The 9,406-nt window shown below is 38.5% G+C and overlaps 1 protein-coding gene across 1 annotated transcript; it reads left to right on the top strand.

The window, feature by feature from the left end:
- The first annotated feature begins 91 nt into the window (after positions 1-91).
- On the top strand, positions 92-9,083 carry LOC143294291 (fucose mutarotase-like). The gene is made up of 6 exons (XM_076605727.1): positions 92-267; positions 1,736-1,804; positions 3,296-3,366; positions 5,833-5,934; positions 6,900-6,973; positions 7,941-9,083. Exons 1-6 carry the CDS (start codon positions 186-188, stop codon positions 7,993-7,995), a joined length of 453 nt encoding a protein of 150 aa, XP_076461842.1. The 5' UTR covers positions 92-185; the 3' UTR covers positions 7,996-9,083.
- The last annotated feature ends 323 nt before the right edge of the window (positions 9,084-9,406 follow it).

The following is a 9,406-nucleotide window of genomic DNA, read 5'->3' as shown; positions in this document are numbered from 1 at the left end:
GGGGGTAAACTTCAAGGTTTTACTTTTTTCCCCCTCTTATAAAATTAATGGACAGAGCACGGTCGAAGGGGAGCCACTCTTACAAGAAAAGTTGAGTTCACCTTCTTTGAACTGCCACACCAGTTGTGGTCAGCAGACAACCAAAACAGGAACAAGCGAACAAAACACTGTACTTTAGTTTCAAAATGCCGCTTCGAAAGATACCCAAAGTCTTGTCTCCAGACCTTCTGCATGCGCTCAGTTCTATGGGTCATGGTGACGAAATCGGTACGTGAAAATTCAGACTGTGACATTTTGGGTGAACGACCGACACTCGACCAATCCTCCAAATTGTTGTCTCCAAATGGCATGATCTAAATTTCACTTCGGGATTTCGTGGTTGCATTGGAGTTTGATCGTGTAAGCTTTTTCCTCCGAGTGGGTAATGGGAATTCTCTTTGAAACACCAAGCAGCAGTGTACCCTGTTAAATTCTTAGTCATATTCCTAATTCAGTGTTCGTGTGGTTAGGTGCGGCAGGAAAACTTCATGATGTTTGTGTATGGATTTGGATGCGGATGCGCCTGATCACAATGCCGTAAACTCGGCTGATCAGTCATCGTGTTTGGCCTTCCACTTCCTCATTCTTTCATTCGTGACATGATCTTTTTATGACTGTGATCCAGAAATAAAAGGAAGGGTCATTAATGTAACACACCCATACACGCACGCACGCACACACACACACACACATGCACACACACGCGCGCGCGCGCACACACACGTACTCACGCATGCACACACACAAACACACGCACACAAACACACAGACACACACGTGCGTATGCACACACACTCACACACACACACGTGCACGCGCGTGCGCGCACACACACACATGTGTATTGATTTTGTAAGATAGGAAAACTGTCTTTGATTTGTACTAATTGTTGTTACTTACTCAAAATGACTCAAAGAAAATTAAGTAATTACTTAAGTTTGTAATCATACCAGTTTGTTTGATAATAACTTGATTTGATGACTGAAATATGACTAAAATTCAAGTAAGTACTTTTCAAAACTATTCATGAAAATCAAATATCATTTCTGAATCATTTTTCTGTGTTGGATTTAAAAATGACCAATGATATGCACACTTAAACTGTGACTGACAAAAGACTCTGTTGCACAACATTGACAGCTTCAGCCATTGTGTTTGATGTTGTTCTCATCTTTTCCCTTTGGGAATCAACAGAAATAATTATGTTTTCAGTTTCTGCCAATACATGGAAAAGAATAGATAACTAGATATATGGATGTATGTTATGTGTTATGTTATATTGTATTATATAGTATCATATATTATACATATGTGTATATTACATGTATAGAGTTAGACACACATACACACACACACACACATATGTATATATATATATATATATATATATATGTGTGTGTGTGTGTGTGTGTGTATGGATAGATATAGACAGATATACATATATAGATATAGACAGATAGATATAGTCATTTTCATGAAATGTTTTCCTTCACAGTATCGTAACTCACAGATCTCAGCTTTCTTGAAAACACTGATACAAATTTCATGACTGCTGGAGAGATTCAGATTATTAATATTATTCGTAAGTGCTTTGCAAGTACACTATTGAAATGTCTTCTTGTTGTTATCATCATTATTGATATTGTGACAGCTATTTGTGAGAAACTCTTTTTAATAAATGACTGTCACTTTTCAGTGTTGGCAGACCTTCATTTTCCAAGTTCCTCCGTGTGTAAGCATGGGCCAAAGGAGATCAGAGCTGATGGTGAGGGAAAAAAAAAAGGTTTTGTTGCTGGTGTCATTGTCGTTATGGTGGGTAGATATTTTATCATTGTACATTGCTATTATTGTTGTTGTTGTTATTATTTCTACTGTTGTTGGGCTTCTGATAAGTTAAAAATCTTGGAGTTTCCAGGGACTCTTTAACCTTAATACTAAGAAGTTCAAGACTTCTGAGACTACCATCAGAGGGTTACTCTAATGCTGCACATTTCTGATCAGATCTGTGTTGCTACACACATGTATACAAAGGCATATATATATCTTTTATTCTTAATTGTCTTGTTTTCTCAGCCAAGAAGTGTTGAACCAAAACAACTTTTCTTTGTAGCAGATGATAGTTCATTCATTCTTTTATGTTCATTCAAGAAATTTTTAGAATGTACCAGAGGCCAGATTAGTGAGTGCAGTGCAGTGCATCCTTCTACTGTTAATGCAGATTTTATGCATTATCAAGACTTCAAGACTCTATGGGCCTCAAACAGAAGAATCTGGTATGCCACAAGGGATATTAAAAGGATAGTCAGTAGTCAGCCACTCCACATCTAGAAATCACAACAACAACAAACAGTGGTGGTTCACACATGCCTTCTTCGCATCGCTACCCCCCACACCACCATCTACACACACACACACACACACACACACACATATGCACACACACACACACACATACATGCATATGCACACACACACACACACACACACACACACACACACACATGAATGCATTTGCACACTCATATGAACGTACATGTATATAATTTCCACATAAAATTACTTAAAAACACATTTAATTACACATACTTAACCGTGACCCACTAGTGCAGACTCCGGCAGGGGTCTGACATTCCTGTCCTGTGCAAACTACTATCCGCCTATGTGGAGAAAACAAAAGTAGCTACAGCCGAAACACAATAGCAAGACTACTTCAGATCAAAAAAAAAATATGTATTTTATACTGACAGAGAGAGAAAGGCAATGATAAAATATCAATGATAAGAATGACAATACCGAAAACTATACACCATACCATCACAGCACAAATCACAATCATGGTGACATGGTGTGTGCGCACATGTGTGTGTGTGTGTGTGTTTGTTAACTACAAAAGTAATAGGATCTTTTTTTTTTTAAGTGCCAGTATAAATCAGTCCTTCTGTCATATATATACATGTGTATAGATAACTAGATAAATATATTTTTGCACACACAGCATGTGCGTGTGTAGAGAGAAAGAGTGATTCATATAGATAGACAGAGAGATAGTTTGACTGATAGATCTCTTTGAAAAGAAAAACTTGGAAAAGGTGCTTTTCATGGGTTGTTTCCCTTGAACTCTCTCCAATCCGTGTGCGCAAAATACACATGATCACATACCATATGGGGAAGGTTCACTATCACTGCTGTGTAGATACATGTTATATATAAAACTACATTTATAACAGGCACCCACCTGATTCAATTGTGATTGCAGGGATTGGGGCTGCAGAAATCTTGAAGGCAATCATGGAACTGTTTCCCTTGGACCAGTATGTAGACCAGCCGGTAAGTGCAGTCTTTGATCATCATCATCTTCAGCATTATTGATATCGATACCCTTCTGCGATAATCCAAGAAACACAGCAAACCCCACTGTTCAAGCTGTCTGTCTGTCTCCATGTGTTTCCTTTGACTGAGATGTCAGTCACGCATTGACGAGAAAACACAATCTAAGGGTGTGTCCCCAACTCCCCAATCCTCCCCAACTCTTTCTGAAATGCATGGTGCTTTTTTATAAATGCATTCACAAATCTGCCCCTTCCTATCTCTGCGGCTGCCTTCACCTCTACACTCCGTCTCGCTCACTACGATCGGCTTCAGATCCGCTCTGTTTACGTATACCCAGATTCAAACACTAAGCTGTTCGCCGCCATTCTTTCTCTGTCTCTAGACCTTGCAGTTGGAATGAACTTCTTCTTTTGCTTCGTCAAGTCTCCACACTCATCTCTTTCAAGTCAGGCTTTAAAACCCACCTCTTCCCAAAATAGCCTCCCTTCCCTGCCTCTTCCTTGTCTTCAGTTTCTCCAATTTTAGAGTTGAGTATGTATGTGAATGATTGGTGCGAAATCGCGTTTATTCGTCTCTGCACAAGATTCAGCGCAAAAAATACCTTTTTTTTCTAGGGTTGTTTCCCTTGAAGTGTATCAAATCGGTGCGCGCACACACACACACACATAATAATGATAGGACAGAGAGCCAGATTTGTTACACCCAGCAATCTGATGGTGTAAAACAGTGAAAAAATGTCCATAAAGAAGGAAGCAGAGAGTAGCTTAAAAGACCAACCAGCTCAAAGACAAAAGAGGTTATGAAAAAGAAATATGATTTCTGTTTGGAAATCCACATACTTGATCAGTGCAAAATTTTAATCTTTGTCTGTTGAGGATGAGTAAACTGATTTGTCCTCAGTACCACGTGTGCACATACTCTAAGTGTAGATAGGTCCCCCAGTAAAGGGATTGCTACATCCTCCCACTGAACAGGACCAAAACCACACTCTTTATGCCAGTGTGTATAATATTGTGGACATTGTCCTTCTCTCCTCTCTCTCTCTCTCTCTCTCTCTCTCTCTCTCTCTTGAATCACCTGAAGATGAGGTCCATTTTGTGCTTAGTTGTCCAGCATTGAGAAATATTCGAGAACGATTAATTCCACTCAAATTTTATAGACAGCCTTGTTTATTTAAACTCATTTTGTTATTATCGTCTGTGAACGAAACTATTGTACAACATTTTGCTTTATATTTGCATAGAGCTTTTAAACAACGCAGTGCCTATGTAACGTAATTTTTCTTTGTATTAATATGCGACTTAATGTCAATTCCATGTGTACCCCCTTCTAAGGGGCTATGGCCTATATGAATAAAATGTCTACGTCTCTCTCTCTCTCTCTCTCTCTCTCTCTCTCTCTCTCTCTTTCACTCTCGCTGACCCTTGTACCATGTCAAACACACATACATACAACTATATCCTGTCTCATTGTCTTTTCCTTGATCATTCTCTGTCAGTCACACACACACACACACACACACACACTCACACACACACACACACACACACACACACACACACACACACACACACATTCCTTGACCCATGGACCCTGTTTTTTTCTTCATTTTCTTTTTCTTTTAACAATTCGTGCATTACGCCTCCCCTGAATAATGTTATACAGAAGAGAAACAGTAATTTGTCAAAATGTTTCAATGTTCAATAGCACTTCTCCTGAACAATGTCATGCGATAAAGAAACAGTAATTTGTCACGTTGTTCCAATGTTCAATAGCACTTCTCCTGAACAATGTCATGCCATAAAGAAACAGTAATTTGTCACGTTGTTCCAATGTTCAACAGCACTTCTCCTGAACAATGTCATGCGATAAAGAAACAGTAATTTGTCATGCTGTTCCAATGTTCAATAACACTTCTCCTGAACAATGTCATGCGATAAAGAAACAGTAATTTGTCACGTTGTTCCAGTGTTCAATAGCACTTCTCCTGAACAATGTCATGCGATAAAGAAACAGTAATTTGTCACGTTGTTCCAATGTTCAATAGCACTTCGCCTGAACAATGTCATGCGATAAAGAAACAGTAATTTGTCACGTTGTTCCAGTGTTCAATAGCACTTCTCCTGAACAATGTCATGCGATAAAGAAACAGTAATTTGTCATGCTGTTCCAATGTTCAATAACACTTCTCCTGAACAATGTCATGCGATAAAGAAACAGTAATTTGTCATGCTGTTCCAGTGTTCAATAGCACTTCTCCTGAACAATGTCATGCGATAAAGAAACAGTAATTTGTCATGCTGTTCCAGTGTTCAATAGCACTTCTCCTGAACAATGTCATGCGATAAAGAAACAGTAATTTGTCACATTGTTTCAATGTTCAATAACACTTCTCCTGAGTAATGTCATAAGGTAGAAAAATAGCAGATTGTTCCAGTGTGGACAGTAACGTTCCCTCACCAGGTGGCAGTGATGCAGCGTGTGCCATCGGACGAAGCCAAGAATTTACCCGTGCCAATCTGGGACACATACCAGACCATAGTGAACGCTGCAGAGGGCAAAGAGGTAGTGCATCAACCTGGCCCATGCAAGAAGCTAACTGCATGTGTGCTGTGTGTTTTGTGCATGTGCTTTGAAATTTCAGCTTCATTGAAGCGTGTCAAAGTGGTACAGACTGATCTGTACATGTATCCTAACACCACATTGGCTTGAAATGATGAATGTTACATTGTGTCTGTTATGTTTTCTTACAGATCTCACATTACATTTAATTATTAAATTTTACTGATAAGTGTGGTGATTCTGCTCTTGTGGTGGGAGTACTGTGCAAACAAGACCTCAGTTTAGTATTATTATTACTTTCGTTTTATTTTAGTTTGTTATCATTATTATCATCATTGTTGTTGTTGTTGTTATTGTATTGTTCAGGTAAGAGTTTTTTAATTACACATACTTAACCGTGACCCAACTAGTGCAGACTCCGGCAGGGGTCTGACCCCTGCCGGAGTCTGCACTAGTTGGGTCACGGTAAGTATGTTATTTAAACGTAATTTTAGATAGAAAATTTCCTATTTTAAACATCAACAGTGTTTTCAAGCAATTGTCTGAAATAAGACTGAAGAAAGATTTGGACAGCAGTTAGTCCTTAAGTATAATTATGGTTGTAAGTTATCAATTCCAGACTGAAACAGAAAACTGGAATTCTACAAAAATAAGATTGCATGGATTGAAAGTACTCCGAAAGTGCAGAATGGAAAGTGAGCAGTGAAAAACAAGGACAAAACAGAAAGCACACAAAGTGAGCAGTGAAAAACAAGGACAAAACAGAAAGCACACAAAGTGAGCAATGAAAAACAAGGACAAAACAGAAAGCACACAAAGTGAGCAGTGAAAAACAAGGACAAAACAGAAATTTGTATGCCTCATAAAGTGATGAAATCTGACAGTTTGTGTGCATTTTGTTTTGTTTACGTTTGGGATGGTTGTCAAATCGTTTTGGTTATTTTTCATTTTTCTGTACCTTTTTTCAGGTAGGAATGGAGAAAGTGGAAAGGTTTGCTTTCTATGAGCGTGCAAAGAAAGCATACGCCGTTGTACACACAGGGTGAGTTTGTGCAGTGAAGAAGGTTGTGTGATCCTTCTGACATCACCTAAACTTTGTTGTACCATATTTCTGGGGTCCACAATGACCCATGTATTTTTTTTTTCTGAAGGAATAAAACCTTGCCGTACATAGTGGGTCTCCTGTGACCCATTGTTTCTTCTTTGAGAGTATGGGTCTTCTTGGACCCACAACATACTGAGAGGTGGGGGTGTTTGTGTGTGTGTGTGTGTGTGTGTGTTTTGGTTGGGTTTTTTTAAACTCCTTTGCTTGTTGACAAAAGCAAATACTTTTTGGTGCAGGTGCATAGCCATGCTGTATTGACTAAAGTCTTAAATTTTTGTGGTGGTAGCTTAAAACCTGACCCAGTTATCAGGTTACTAAGATCATGATTGCAGGTCATTTAAGACCCATTATGTATGGCAAAGCTCTTTCATTTTATGGAACTGGTGTTGGCAAATAATTACTGTTTAAGTTTTGACTGTTTAGCCAATCTTTTATTGTGATAGTGTTCTCTTCCCAGGGTTAATAATTTTTCTTCTTTTTTGTTTAATATTTCTTTACTGCTTATCAAACCATTAACCTAAACTATGAATATTGGGTCATGTGTGTCAGTTTTTTTCAGTTTTTTTTTTTCTACAGGTATAATAAAATAGCTTTATGGTTCTTCTAAATGGTTGATGTTGGTACATGAAAACAAAACAACACGAAATGATGAATACAAGCATGAGGGTTGTATTCTGGTTCTGCCGTCCTTCAGTAACAAAAACTACTTTATCTGCAGAATTCACTGAACTGGAAAAAGACTGGGATATCCAATAATACTATTCCTTAAGAAACAAAAACTGTACTCTTCTCTCCCTTTTTTTTTTTTCTTTTTTTTTCAGTGGTGTTTAAAATATTTACAGAAATGTAAAAGCCAGCAGTAAAGTAATCAGATAAATTTGTGTCTTCTTTTCGTTTGTTGCAGAGAAACAGCACAGTATGCAAACATCATTCTGAAGAAAGGGTGTGTGTTTGACTGAACTGGATGCCTCCTGGAAACTGCCAGGGATTCAAGTGTCTTAAGGGAAGTGACATCCCTAAAACAGTGGAAGGGATCTGGAGGCAGAGGGACTGTGTACAGCTGCTTCACAATTTCCAAACTTGCTTATGTGTTGGTACAATGACACTTTGTGTTGTATTTTTCTTCATCCTGGTATGTGCTAGATTACATAACTCATCAAGGTTGTGAACTGAAAGCACCTTGATTCCAGAAAGGAGGCATACAGACTATTTCTGTGTAGTCCATTTAACTGCTTTGTGTGTACCATGCTTGGCAGTGAAACGCAGCTGGAAGATTATTCATTTGTGTTCTGGCTGGTTGAGAATACATATTCCTCTCTGAATGAAGAAAGCTGAACTTAACCCTTTCACCGCCAGTCAATTCAGAGTGCAAAATTCACAGTAAATATGGTGTCCAAGTACAGCTGTGGATTCCCCCTGTGATGGGTAGAAAATATTGACTTATCCTACCACCGAACATTAAGAGCAGTAGGTTCATGGATAAAAGACCCATGACCTGGTCACCCTTCAGTGACATGGGTCCTCTACCTAGCTTGTGCATAAATGCGAGTTTGGTGGTGAAAGGGTTAAGAAAACTGCTTACAATACAAATGTGAAGCACGAATGGCTGTAAAACTGATTGGAAATGTAATTTGAATGCCGAACCGTTCTTTCGTTTGGTTTTTAAGTGGATGTAATGTACATGGATCAGTCTGCAAGCTTTTATTCTTGCTTGAAACTGGAAGGAAATCAAAATGTCGCAGTGAGAGTGGGAAATATTTTGAAAAAAAACAACAAAAACAAGGACAATAACTGCTCTCAGTAAGGAGAATTTTCTGGGTTTATTTCTCTACTTTTCTTGTTGATGAAAACAAGATGAAGGGAAATGCTTATCAGTGATGGTTCAAGGTTATGTGCCTTTGCCTTAGAGCAACAGTAATTGTACTTGTTTGTGTTCAATGGTTAAAACTGTCCATTTTTCCATTTCGTTGAAAAGTGTTAAAAAGCATGAAGGAAGCCATATTTACCAGGTATGTTTGTGACAATTAAATATATTTGTGTAACTCATGGTTTTTGCCTTTGTTGTTGATGGCTGAAGAAAAGCATTCTCATTACCAGCGTGATCCAGAAGGAGACTTGTCCATCATACTTCCTTTTTTTCTCTCTCTCTCTCTCAAGGCCTAAGCGCGTTGGGTTATGCTGTTGGTCAGGCATCTTCTTGGCAGATGTGGTGTAGCGTACATGGATTTGACCAAACACAATGACGCCTCCTTGAGCTACTGATACTGATACTTCCTTACAAAAATGGAACATTGCCCATTACTTGAAGTTTTCTAAACATTAAAGGTATCATACTGGTGCCAATCATTCCACAATAATGTGACATGAAAC

This window comes from Babylonia areolata, chromosome 19 (genome assembly GCF_041734735.1).
Source record: "Babylonia areolata isolate BAREFJ2019XMU chromosome 19, ASM4173473v1, whole genome shotgun sequence".
NCBI lineage: Eukaryota > Metazoa > Mollusca > Gastropoda > Neogastropoda > Buccinidae > Babylonia > Babylonia areolata.
This window is presented reverse-complemented; position numbering and strand designations above follow the sequence as displayed.

What these genes read in the sequence shown, in the direction of transcription:
- LOC143294291 (XM_076605727.1), top strand. Translation starts at nt 186, where the DNA reads ATGCCGCTTCGAAAGATACCCAAAGTCTTGTCTCCAGACCTTCTGCAT. An exon ending in GGGTCATGGTGACGAAATCG is followed by an intron (nt 268 to 1,735) that starts GTACGTGAAAAT and finishes GTCACTTTTCAG; the next exon opens with TGTTGGCAGACCTTCATTTT. An exon ending in ACCAGTATGTAGACCAGCCG is followed by an intron (nt 3,367 to 5,832) that starts GTAAGTGCAGTC and finishes TTCCCTCACCAG; the next exon opens with GTGGCAGTGATGCAGCGTGT.